This window comes from Culex pipiens, chromosome 1 (assembly GCF_016801865.2).
Source record: "Culex pipiens pallens isolate TS chromosome 1, TS_CPP_V2, whole genome shotgun sequence".
NCBI classification, from domain to species: Eukaryota; Metazoa; Arthropoda; class Insecta; order Diptera; family Culicidae; genus Culex; species Culex pipiens.
In genome coordinates this window covers 110,121,724-110,136,171 of record NC_068937.1, presented here as the reverse complement: position 1 = coordinate 110,136,171, position 14,448 = coordinate 110,121,724, and the positions used below count along the sequence as shown (strand labels likewise).

General features: G+C 37.6%; 1 protein-coding gene across 1 annotated transcript; it reads right to left on the bottom strand.

Annotated features, from left to right (window-relative positions):
- Window positions 1-543: 543 nt before the first annotated feature.
- Window positions 544-1,674, bottom strand: LOC128092432 (26S proteasome regulatory subunit 6A-B-like). Its single transcript, XM_052706229.1, has one exon. It carries the CDS (start codon window positions 1,248-1,250, stop codon window positions 840-842), a length of 411 nt encoding a protein of 136 aa, XP_052562189.1. The 5' UTR covers window positions 1,251-1,674; the 3' UTR covers window positions 544-839.
- Window positions 1,675-14,448: the final 12,774 nt, after the last annotated feature.

Sequence of the window (14,448 nt, the reverse complement as noted above, 5' to 3'; positions counted from 1 at the left end):
CTCACATTCATTTTGATTATTAAAGTTGCTGTTCTATACAATTTTATTGCAAAATATTAATCAGAAAAAAAATGCATCACAAAATCAAAATAATTTTCGTTAAGTTTTAAATTTCCCGGGAATTCCCGGGATTTCCCGGGAAATTTGTTGAAAATTTCCCGTTTCCCGGGAATTTTGTAACCCCGGGAAATTGGACGCTCTACTCCCGCGACCTCGTCTAGTGCCAACCTGTGGCGGTGTTTGTCCGCGTGCGGAGCGAGACGTTTGTGGAGAACCTCCGGGAGTCGGGAAAGCTAAAGGGCGGTTCTGTGTTGACCCGATCGTGGGTGGTTACTATAAGAAACTGCGGGCGAACCGATTCCGGAGGACGGTCGTTTTCCCCACCCACAGATTCTGGAACTACATCAACTCCGAGAAGCAAAACTTTGTTATCGTTCAATGCACATGGTCAGACAAATGACAAATTCGGCAAATAATTTGCGGTGCAACAGTACGCAACGCAACGCGTTGTCGCATGGGGGGAAAAGGAAGAGGAGGGGGTGTTCAATATTGTTTATTTTTTTCATCATATTTAACAATACAAAAATAAAATTATGGCTGAAACCACAAAATTAAATAAAAAAGAAAATCCAAGGCGACTTCGAAGTTCGTCTCTCGTCGAACTCTAAGATAAGTGGTGAGGCTAGAGGTGAGGTTACCAAATTAGGTCAAATAAGTTCTAACATGCATTTGCAACAGCTAACGCGTCCCGGACGAACTTGGCACCGTCTCCGATGAACATTTGCACCAGCTGTGGGCCGGCCAACTTCAGGAAGGTCGATTAAGTTTGCGTACTCCCTTCAGCGGATGAATTTCCAGGTTCTTGAACTTGTCCTTTGCGTCATCAACAGCACGACGGCCTCAATAAGTTCCTGGATATGCTTGTCCAACCAGCCAATGTCCTTGTACTGCTCGGAAGTCCGTTCGTCCACCTCCAACACCTTGACGCGCGCGTTATTCTCAGCCGGAAGTGTCTCCAGGATTAGATACGAATCCTTGTTCACGCCGCCCACCAAATCGCCCGTTTTAAGCTTCTCCGGATCAATCAGGCCAATCACGGGCAAAAAGTACGTCTGCCGCGTCGAAGTCTTAATGACAGCGCGCTTGCCCTTCCGCTGGGAGTCCAGCACCATCACCGCCGCCCCGTCTTCCTCCATCTCCAGCGGGTCCAAATCCAGCAGCTCGATCGACTTGTCCTCCAGGGTTACCATCTCGCTTGCTGGCTAGCCTTACTGAGTCCGAAACACTCAGCACAAAACAATGGAAAATCCGGATTCACTACGACGAAGCTGCTGACCCTAGAAATTGCCGGATGATAATAGAGCGCCAGCGAATCTCCCGGCCGGGAAATGCAACGGAATCTCAGTTGCACGGGAACTAACGTAGCTTCAACTCCGTCCCGATTACTCCCCGGAATTCAACCCAGCCTTGCGACCCAAAAAATTTGGCCGGAGAATAGCAAGAACCAAGAGATTTGTTTTGTTTTGTAAACAATCAGCAGTGAGCGCTTTTGCGATGACAGCTGTGAAAAAAACACTGAAATAAAATTCATAGAGGAATCGTGTATGTACGTAAATATGGATGCACATACGGATCAACTTATGAAATAAATGCAATATATTTGGAGTGACCACCTCGTGCATCTGCAATTTGTTTTTGTACTAGTAGGCTACGCAATTTGATGACGAATCCGTTTTTTTCCAAGTCCAAGTCCAGAAAAGTTTATGTTTCGTGAATTATAATCAGAATTCAGTTTAAAACAATCCAATCTGCTCCAAATAGCACTGGAAGACGTCCTATTAAGCGATGGGCTCGATGTTTAAGGGTAAGCCCCACGATTCCAAATCCAGGGACTTTCAGGACTAGCAAAATGATCAAATCAAAAAGGTAAATTAAAATAACTTTTTTTGTTTCTCTTATTATTTGCTAATAAGAATCCTTTTTATAGGTTTCAACTTTAGTCTCTAACAGCAAAGCTTTGACTGACTCATAGAATTTCCAATCTAACGATCAGTTGATTTGTGGCACCTCGGATGAAAATCGTTTCCTTGTACGGATTATATGGCGGGTAATTAATTATACAATAACAACAAATAAAAACATAAAAAGCTATGAAAAAATAGATTGTTTTAGTTTAATCAACACAAAAATCCGAAACGTGGGCGTCCGACAATCGCAGGACATTCTTAATAACAAAGTCGCCCGAAAACGGCCCGACAACGGCCCGTCAACGTCGATTTTCTCGAAAGCCGATTTCGTCGATCGTCGGACAAAGTGTTGCATATACGCACGAAAAGGGCCCGAATTCCGTCGGACAAACCGTTGGAATTCGGGCCGTTTTGTCGAGCCGACGGGCGGATTTCGGGCCGTTGTCGGCCCTGTCCGTCTGTCAGGGATTGCTTGTATCCATGATCCATCCGCTCATTCAACCAACGTTTAAGTTATGTGTTACATTGCCTTGTTCGATGTTATCAAAACAGAAAAAAAAAATATTTTTGGGTGAAGAAATACACACACTCGAGTTACGTTTGTGCATCCACCTGACCTGTTCAAATCTACACCCTTGCGTAACTCCGGCAGAATTTCTCTCTGAAGAATGTTTTCTCAAATAAGCGTGTACTATCAACAAACGATATTTTTGACGTATCGACGCTGTTTTTGTTTGGTGCGATTCTGCAGAATCAGCGAACAATATTTTTCCTCAAACTGTTTCATGAACGCATTTTTATTTGTTTTACCATAAATTTGCAAGAGAGACGCATTTCGGAATAGAAAGGTAAGTAATTTGAAATCGATATCTCTCAAAAATATTTTCAAAACATTCACTCTAACAGTTCACAGGAAGTGACGGAATTCGGTTGAGCTGGCTAGCTGGATAGCTGAAAAATATGAAATGACTGCCCTCGAAAACGCCGAAACAGAATCCACGGAAAACGCCGGAATCGGTCCAGCCAGCAGCTGCAACACTTCAATGGACCTGGCTGCCAGCTTGAAAAGTAAGAACGCATTCTCCACCCGAAGATAATTAGGAGATACAATTTTATTATGTTGAAAGGATTATATGAATTTACACTTTTTTAACAGTTTGGCCGATGCTGATCGATGGTGATAATCTTTAAGAGTCTAGTCAAGAGCAAGTAGGTATGCACCGTTGTATTTCGTCAAATTCTTCAGGCAATCTAGGACTACACACCCCCGACATTACTAGTGGAGACCTGCAGAAATGATAGGTCCGTAAACAGTAGAACGAAGGAAAAGGCTACCTTCGTGCTAGACATGCTCGAATTGCAGTGCAGGTCAGCTGGAAGACAACACCTGCACTGCTTTAATCGTGAACTTCGACAGAACCTTGAGAGAATTTGTACCTTCGACATTCGTCAAGTGATGACGCTCTAGTTTGCTCTAAGGATGGGTAAATATATCAAACTTTTCTATTATTCAATTCTTTCTTGCCGAGCTGAACTTGGGGAAAACTTTACTGCGCCCCAGCGAGCGATTTTCAAATTTAAGTATTCATTCTATCAACAATTTGAAATAATTTTTGCTCCGTTGAATCGATATCTGCTTGAATTTTATGCGCTTTTGTGTTGAGCAAAGTACAGTTCTTAAACAAAACAGTATTTCTAATCCTCAACTAGACACGAAGTAGGATAAAATTACGAATTTCCTACTTAGTGTCTTTTCTGGATCAGCAATATTTTTTTGTCAAGATTTGGCTCATAAACGCATGAAATTTACATCGGATTTCAGATTCAACGGAGCAAAAAAAAATTGATTTTGGGTAAATTTACGTTATTTTCATCGGAAATTTACAAGACATGAAATCAAATTTCCTTGGGCCAATTTACATCGGATGGCATTTAAATTTACAATGAAATTAATGTAAATTAGCATCATTAATGACGTGCACTTTTGGTACATCATAAATGATGTAAATTTACCGGATTTTTTTTTCTGTGTACGTAACTCTTTCAAAATATTAATTGAAAGTGATTTTTGGCATATTTATTGAGTTTTAACTCCATTTAACAAAAAATATAAAGTTTTTTGGTATAAATATATGGATTTTACAATATTCTAATACTTTATGGTATAACTTTTGTTAATTAAAGTTTCAAGTTGGTAAAATTGCTTTAAAATAATTAAGGCAAGTTACCTGCAACGGAACAATACAAAAACATGACATTTTATTAGAAAATAATTGATTTTCGTAGAGTGTCTCATTGTTCCTGCCAAGTGCGTCTATAATGAGACAGTTGAATAACTCGGGCTGTAGACGTAATACCGATGTCATATTTTGGTCAATGTTGGTACACATTAAAAGAAAGTAATGTATGTAAAAAAAATATTTACATCCCTTGGGCACTATGCACATTTTGTGATGAAACATATAAACAATTAAAAGTTTGACAAAAACCTAGTACTACGTTTTATTCAGAAACTCATGCCGAACATTTTGCTATAAAAAGCTCATGAAAAGATGATTTCCATAAAAAGTTATATAACAAATACTTTTACGAAAATAAAAAAGGTGCAAAAAAAGTTTGTACACCTTTCGAAAAATTAACATAAATAATGTTATTTTTTGACAAATCACCATAAATCCAGTCTCCCAACTCCAACTAGGCATCCTTGACTGATTAAAAAAATAATTTGGATTGAATATAAAGTTTACTAACTACTTAGTATAAAAGTTTATATAACTCTGGAAATTCTATATAAAACTTATCTAAACTTAATTTTGCAAACTTTTAATTCAACTAAATGTCAATATATTACCATAGAATTGCTAAATGAACATTTTGGAGTGGGTATAACACCGTTTTGGGGGTATTTGTATCGATAGAATAGATTTTTCGTTGGAATTTCGTTTAAACCCGAAATTTCGTCGTCGGAAAATCCGCCGGCATCCGAACCGGTCCACGATTCACAAGTCAATCTCTGTGGCATTGGAAAGGGCAAACAAATTCCGATCTTTTGATACCCATACATCTAGGTTTTCTATAAAACCCACGTTTTTAAATACCTAAGCAAAAAAGTTGTTATGGTTTCGTTTGAGCAATCTGCCAAAAATGTATGGACTTTCGTAATTTTTTTTCTCGTGGATCAAACTGGGCGAAAAGCCCAGGTATTTAAAAACGTGGGTTTTATAGAAAACATTGATGTATGGGTATCAGAAGATCGGAAATTTTATGCCCTTTTAAAGATTTGTCTGGTCACGCTTTCCGTCGGACGGGAAATTGAATGTTGGCCCCCGTCGGACCTACAGGTTAAGTCGTAAGCTCAGTCCAGGTTGTCTAACTGGGTCCTGTCTCGATAAAGTTGCTGGTAAGAAGTTGGACAAAAATGACTTTGTCTGCCAAATAATATTCTGCCTTATGATATATTCTGCTTAATGATCTTTTCTGCCATTTGTTTGTCTGCCTTATGTGCTTTTCTGCCAATCGACGTTCCGCCAAATGACCCTGTCTGCCATTTGACCTTTCTGCCGAACATTTTTCTGCCATTCGTACTTTTCCGCCGAATTTACTTTATGCCGAATGTTTGTCTGCCGAATGACCTTTTCTGCCTTTTGGTTGTCTGCCGACCGTCATTCTGCCGAATGGCCCAGTCCCCCTCAGTGAGTAACTATATAAGAAAATCAAATTTTTCAGACTATTTGGGAAACATGTTGCAATCATTTTAATAGATGTTTTCCAACCAAAAACTGTGGAGGCCATCATGATAAAATTCTAGTTCTTGAACAAAGTTAGATTTTTTTCAGTATTTACGTATTTTTGTAACAATTTATAGTACTTGAATAGCGCGATAAAAAATGAGTTCTAGAACAATGTTTTGTAATAAGTTATAGTACTCTTAAAACTCTTTGGTTTTTTTTTTCGGTAGTACGTATCTAATACTTGATGAAACATTTTGCAACTAAACATTGTGGGGATCGTCACGATAAAAATCTAATTTTAGATCAGTATTTTATCTTTGATGCCTCTGTGTTCTCTTATGCTTACAAGATTGGAAAACCTGCAAGCTTAGTACAAGAGAGCACAAAGGTTCAATTCCCTGGTAAGACACTCGATGTCCCCAGAGGAAACCCAAAAGCCCACATCAGCAAAGCTGGCCATGTGTTGCAAAAACTGCACAGCCGCGCGGGGCGCTCGTCTGTGCTGACGGTGTGAATAAAAGCACCTTTGGCCACTGTGCCCAACTCAAGTGAGCGTCTTTGCTATAATTTAAGTTACGGTAGGTCGCACGGACTAAGTCCGGTGCACTGGATTGGGAGGACTCGGTTCTGGAGTCAAGGGAGGAATCGGTGGTTGAGGGGGAACCGGATTCGGATCTGGTTTAGGACGCTTTCGCTTCGTCCTCACAGACCCGTCCGAGGATCCCCGTTTACCGCCATCATCCTTATCCTTCAGGAAGTGGTTCCTGTTGGTAGTGTTTGAAGGAACTACCGAAACAGAGTCCTCCATTTCCACGTCCTCGTCACCCTCAAGGGTTGAATCGAAATCATATTCCTCATGGTCCGACTCGGTCGGATCCATGTTTACGAAGAAACGCGATAAACTAAACGAAACAAAAGGGGATGAAACTAAACTATGCGCGGGAAGCTCGTTTGCGCGCGCTTGTTGTTGTGCTGCCTGCTACCAGCCACACACAAACACCGGGGTTTGTCTCCGACCTGGCCTGGCCGAAAACTGGTCCGTCGACCGCAGTCGGCTCTCCGGGGCCGATTCCACCGGCCAACGACCGTCTCTCGCCTCAGCTGCCTTCGCGGCCGCTGCTGCTCACTCCTACTGCTGCTCGGATGCGGGAACTCGTTCCTTCTCCGCTGCTGCACCGCCGCCGTGTCCACGACGGTTCCACCGACCACCGGAACGTGTCAGTCCGCTTGCAAACGCTGCAATTCGCCACCAAAAACACGCGAAAAAAAAAACCTCGAAGGAGACGCACGTCAACGCGACTCACCGCTAGGACTTCTGCCGGAGCAATCAAGTTGTTCTGATTTTAAAAATCGAAAATGCTTGTGTGCCAGTACAGCTTACACCCGGCCATGGCGAATGGGGCAAAAAACAGCGCTTTTCAGTTATATGAAAAAATCAGGTTGATTTTTGAATTGATTCATGAATGGATCATTCTTTATTTTGCTATTTCTTCGAAGAAAAAAAATCAACTGCCGTTATCTTCCTTTTGTAAGAAAGGCTCTATCCCACCCCAGGTGGGATTAAATCGGGTTTTTACATAAGAAAAGTCTTGGCAGGAATTGGGGAACTAGCCGCGTTCCGAGATGTGGACGTAATCGCCTTTTTCCCAATTTTATCCCACTGTGCGCCGAATTGATTTTTTGTCCAGTGCGTTAAACTACAAAATTCACATTGGCAGTCAAAAAGCTTGCATGGACCGTACATTATTTCTGCAGCATCAATTGATCAGAAGGTTAACTGAGCAATCCAACAATATCTACTACAAATCGTCGCCGTCATGCTAACTTGTCGCACGTGCATTTTGGGCCAAATTGAGTTAGGAACGCCATTTTGTGCAGCTAACAATGTCTCACCTTTTGACCTCCACTGATCCCCAAAATTCGATTTCAATCCTGAGATATTCAATTAAACCGAATAAACTCCGTGCGTTGCTGTCACTCTACATTTAAAAGAAGTTTCAAGCATGTCGTGCTACCTTGTCACTCCCTGAAAATTGATGTAAGTGCGACAACTGGCCAAAGGAATTTCAGGTCAGAACGCTTTTGACGCACGTACAAGTTAGACGACTTAAGATGCAGTTTTTGCAACCAACTTCAACCAAACTTCGGGAAAATGCACAGAATGGTCAGCCAAACAAAACGTGTTTGTTATTGTTTACATTGCGTGCTCTAGTTTTTGTTTACTCAAGGTCAAACATTCAAACGCGTTTTTCTCGGAACGTCGAAATGGCGGATGCGACAAGATAGCACGACAGCGTCGAAATGCACAAATGCTCATAGCACACTAAAAACACAATAACGAGATTCGTATAAAATGTGTCAATTTCATCTCCATTAGTGGACTCATCACATTGAATATGTGCCTGATAATTAAGATTTTAAGTTGGAAAGTTATTTCAGGTCAAACATTAAACACTGATTTTTGGTGTTTTGGTTTTTGCTGTGTGCAAAACGATATTATATTTCATTGCATATATGCATTTTTTTTTTTTGGTTTCTGAGATAAAACCAAAATGATAATTTGCAAATAATTTTCACTCGCATTTAGTCTAGTTTTTGCAAATATAGTTACATCACCATAAGGTTCAATTAGGCAATACACATTATAACCTAAAACCCTATCGTGAACATACGTAGAAAATCTATGGGTACTTTCATTTGTTGGTAAAATAATATTTAATCAGCGCGGGTATTTTTTTTTTCTATTCAATCACTGGAAGCATGATAACTGCAGTAAAATATTATGTTCCATTAATTAAAATACTTGGCAATACTCGGATGATTTGGAGCTATAAAAGGCTCTCCGCAAAGAATAGATATTTCAGTGTTGTTCTAGCCACTGACCTGATCAGTTCACACAAGTCAACCGGGATATAAGTAGTCATTTGGAGCTGTGCATTTGTCGTCACCATGAATTCGATCGAAAGTGTCGTTACAAAACGTTATCGGTTCCACCGATCTTATCAGCACCCAGACGAATCCATCGCAGATTTTGTCCTCAAGCTTCAAATCCGATTTCAGCAGTGTCAGTTTGATGCAGCGTTCCAGCAGGAAGTTCTCCGGGAACAGTTTGTAGCTGGAGTATTAAGCAGCAATCTTCGAATAAAGTTGCTTGCTGAGCCGGAGCTGACTTTTGGTAGAGCTTGTGCCATGGCACTGAGCTGGGAAACTTCCATCGAAAAGAAGCAGGTGGCCAATCGTGGTGGTAAAATTCAGCAGCAGACCCACACGAAGGCGTCGGATGAAACGGATCCCTCTGGCCCGTATTGTTTCCAGTGTATCCCAAATCATCCATCGGTGTGCCAACAGGAAGTCCATCCATCAATGAGAACTATGGGTCGTCATGAACAATCACAGGAAGATGACCACACTGGGCAGAAATCACGCAAATCATCAAAGACTTTCACACTTGATTCAGACCAACAATGTGAGCCATATGAAAGTAATGTATAACAAGACTTGAAACCTGCCAATTGGGGGGGATGCTATAAAGCAATAAAGGGGATGCTGGGGTTTGAATAGTATTTCATAAAATTAGTTCATTGGAGTAGCGGTTCCGAGTGGTAGAAATGTCAGTTTTCCTATAAAGAAAAAGCAAAATCTGCTCGAATATAATTGTTCCACATAAGTTATAGTGAAAAGTAATTTATCAGTATCATACATCATTAATGAAAAAAAAGATAAAGTATTAACCATGTGGACTGTCTGTAAACAATTTGAAACTAATCAGTGTTCATCAGTGTTCATGCTATTATATTAATTGTATTACAATAATAATCATCAATGATAGATAATATAGCTTGCAATCATATTTTATAGCCGCATAACTACGTAATGACCTCCTACTCTCTCGTTGGTTATTGAACCCAGGACAATTCGTCTACTAAGCGAACTGCGTAACTAATCAGCCCCACAGCTCCTTGCAACGTGAAATTTGTGAATGTGAAAATATTATTTAATGCACAAAGTCGTGTCTAAAAAACATTAAATATACTCTTTCACTATAACATAAAACATAAATGCTAACAATGTGTTGTGATGTACTGGAACGATATTTATGTGACAAAAATCTATAGCAGCTATCAACATTAAGAGTTACAATAAAATAATCGTCCAATAATAGTATGATTAGGTAAGCATCAAATATAATAAATAAGCCGGAATATTCACGCACAATTAATGATTATCATGAAGTACTGTTAAACCGTCGGTTTAACTTTTTGAAGAAAAAAAATGTATTGATAGGAAATGCATAGGAATGCATTGAAAATGTTTTTTCGAGAAGATCACACTCTAATGTTAAAAAAATAATACTAAATTACTAAAATACTATTCTCATATTTCTAATAAAATTGATGTTTGTGTTTCGGTGTACTAAAAGATTTTTTTTAACAAAGAACTTTGTGCTATTTAGTGCTCCAAGGGCAGATTTAGTGCTATTGAAATTTTCATACATACTCCCATACAAAATATTGACACTCACGCCAGGTTACACATGACGCCATTTTGGATTTTTCCGGCGCCAATATTTAGAGAATAATTAGTGCTATTTAGTGCTCCAAGGGCAGAATTAGTGCTATTGAAATTTTCATACAAACTCCCATACCAAATATTGACACTCACGCCAGGTTACACATGACGCCATTTTGGATTTTCCGGCGTCAATATTTAGAGAAAAATTAGTGCTATTTAGTGCTCCAAGGGCAGATTTAGTGCTCTCCAAATTTCCATACAAACTCCCATACAAAATATTGACACTCACGCCAGGTTACACATGACGCCATTTTGGATTTTTCCGGCGTCAATATTTAGAGAATAATTAGTGCTATTTAGTGCTCCAAGGGCAGATTTAGTGCTCGTCAAATTTCCAAACAAACTCCCATACAAAATATTGACACTCACGCCAGGTTACACATGCCGCCATTTTGGATTTTTCCGGCGTCAATATTTAGAGAATAATTAGTGCTATTTAGTGCTCCAAGGGCAGATTTAGTGCTCTTCAAATTTCCATACAAACTCCCATACAAAATATTGACACTCACGCCAGGTTACACATGCCGCCATTTTGGATTTTTTTGGGGGTCAAAATTTAGAGAAAAATTAGTGCTATTTAGTGCTCCAAGGGCAGATTTAGTGCTCTCCAAATTTCCATACAAACTCCCATACAAAATATTGACACTCACGCCTAGTTACACATGCAGCCATTTTGGATTTTTTGGGCCATTTTAAATTTTTTTGGGTAAAAATTTAGGGAAAAATAAGTGCTATTAAGTGCTCCAAAGCAGAATAAGTGCTCTTCAATTTTCCTTACAAACTTCATGAAAAATTTCTAAATAAAGTTTTATTTGGAAACTTTTAATTAGTTTCAATAAACAAAAAAAAACAATAATATTAAATAGCTGGTGATGAGCTGCAGGCATGCAATTCCAAATATACTTTGATTATGACCAAAATTAATATTTTTTCAACTTGTATGCATTAGTGCACTGGCCGGTGATAAGCAATAGACTTGAAATTGAAAATATACTTTGATAATAACCAATATTAATGCTTTTTCAACCTGTATGAATTAGTGCTCTGGCTGGTTATGAGCAATAGACAGAAAATTGAAAATATACTTTAATTATGACCTAAATTAATGAAAATTGAAAATATACTTTAATTATGACCTAAATTAATGATTTTTCAACTTGTATGAATTAGAGCTCTGGCTGGTGATGATTTTTCAACCTGTATGATTTAGTGCTCTGGCTGATTATGAGCAATAGACAGAAAATTGAAAATATACTTTAATTATGACCTAAATTAATGAAAATTGAAAATATACTTTAATTATGACCTAAATTAATGATTTTTCAACTTGTATGAATTAGTGCTCTGACTGGTGATGAGCAATAGACTTGAATTTGAAAATATACTTTGATAATAACCAATATTAATGATTTTTCAACCTGTATGATTTGGTGCTCTGGCTGATTATGAGCAATAGACAGAAAATTGAAAATATACTTTAATTATGACCTAAATTAATGATTTTTCAACTTGTATTAATAAGTGCTCTGGCTGGTGATGAGCAATAGACTTGAATTTGAAAATATACTTTGATAATAACCAATATTAAAGATTTTTCAACCTGAATGAATTAGTGCTCTGGCTGGTTATGAGCAATAGACAGAAAATTGAAAATATACTTTAATTATGACCTAGATTAATGAAAATTGAAAATATACTTTAATTATCACCTAAATTAATGATTTTTCAACTTTTATGAATGAGTGCTCTGGCTGGTGATGAGCAATAGACTTGAATTTGAAAATATACTATGAAAATAAACAACACGGTCCCGCCCGTGTGGATCAATCGGACCGCGCACTGGACTCACAATCCAGAGGTCGCCGGTTCGAATCCCGCGGCGGGGCGCTCTAAAATTCTTTGTGTAAATATGGGTATTCGGCGCCGTCGCTCCGTGCCATACTTCCATACACTTAGGAGCCCAGGGCGGCGAAGTCCTTGTAGATAAAAAGGAAGACACTAGTGGTTGGTACTAGCAATGGTGGCCGACAGCTATAAAGTCAACTTCGTTTTTTTTATGAATTAGTGCTCTGGCTGGTTATGAGCAATAGACTTGAATTTGAAAATATACTTTGATAATAACCAATATTAATGATTTTTCAACTTGTATGAATTAGTGCTCTGGCTGGTGATGAGCAATAGACTTGAATTTGAAAATATACTATGAAAATAAACAATATTAATGATTTTTCAACCTGTATGATTTAGTGCTCTGGCTGATTATGAGCAATAGACTTGAATTTGAAAATATACTTTGATAATAACCAATATTAATGATTTTTCAACCTGTATGATTTAGTGCTCTGGCTGATTATGAGCAATAGACAGAAAATTGAAAATATACTTTAATTATGACCTAAATTAATGAAAATTGAAAATATACTTTAATTATGACCTAAATTAATGATATTTCAACTTGTATTAATAAGTGCTCTGGCTGGTGATGAGCAATAGACTTGAATTTGAAAATATACTATAACAATAAACAATATTAATGATTTTTCAACCTGTATGAATTAGTGCTCTGGCTGGTTATGAGCAATAGACTTGAATTTGAAAATATACTTTGATAATAACTAATATTAATGATTTTTCAACCTGTATGATTTAGTGCTCTGGCTGATTATGAGCAATAGACTTGAATTTGAAAATATACTTTGATAATAACCAATATTAATGATTTTTCAACCTGTATGATTTAGTGCTCTGGCTGATTATGAGCAATAGACAGAAAATTGAAAATATACTTTAATTATGACCTAAATTAATGAAAATTGAAAATATACTTTAATTATGACCTAAATTAATGATATTTCAACTTGTATTAATAAGTGCTCTGGCTGGTGATGAGCAATAGACTTGAATTTGAAAATATACTATGAAAATAAACAATATTAATGATTTTTCAACTTGTATGAATTAGTGCTCTGGCTGGTGATAAGCAATAGACTTGAATTTGAAAATATACTATGAAAATAAACAATATTAATGATTTTTCAACCTGTATGATTTAGTGCTCTGGCTGATTATGAGCAATAGACTTGAATTTGAAAATATACTTTGATAATAACCAATATTAATGATTTTTCAACCTGTATGATTTAGTGCTCTGGCTGATTATGAGCAATAGACAGAAAATTGAAAATATACTTTAATTATGACCTAAATTAATGATTTTTCAACTTGTATGAATTAGTGCTCTGGCTGGTGATGAGCAATAGACTTGAATTTGAAAATATACTATGAAAATAAACAACACGGTCCCGCCCGTGTGGATCAATCGGACCGCGCACTGTACTCACAATCCAGAGGTCGCCGGTTCGAATCCCGCGGCGGGGCGCTCTAAAATTCTTTGTGTAAATATGGGTATTCGGCGCCGTCGCTCCGTGCCATACTTCCATACACTTAGGAGCCCAGGGCGGCGAAGTCCTTGTAGATAAAAAGGAAGACACTAGTGGTTGGTACTAGCAATGGTGGCCGACAGCTATAAAGTCAACTTCGTTTTTTTTATGAATTAGTGCTCTGGCTGGTTATGAGCAATAGACTTGAATTTGAAAATATACTTTGATAATAACCAATATTAATGATTTTTCAACTTGTATGAATTAGTGCTCTGGCTGGTGATGAGCAATAGACTTGAATTTGAAAATATACTATGAAAATAAACAATATTAATGATTTTTCAACCTGTATGATTTAGTGCTCTGGCTGATTATGAGCAATAGACTTGAATTTGAAAATATACTTTGATAATAACCAATATTAATGATTTTTCAACCTGTATGATTTAGTGCTCTGGCTGATTATGAGCAATAGACAGAAAATTGAAAATATACTTTAATTATGACCTAAATTAATGAAAATTGAAAATATACTTTAATTATGACCTAAATTAATGATATTTCAACTTGTATTAATAAGTGCTCTGGCTGGTGATGAGCAATAGACTTGAATTTGAAAATATACTATGAAAATAAACAATATTAATGATTTTTCAACTTGTATGAATTAGTGCTCTGGCTGGTGATGAGCAATAGACTTGAATTTGAAAATATACTATGAAAATAAACAATATTAATGATTTTTCAACCTGTATGATTTAGTGCTCTGGCTGATTATGAGCAATAGACTTGAATTTG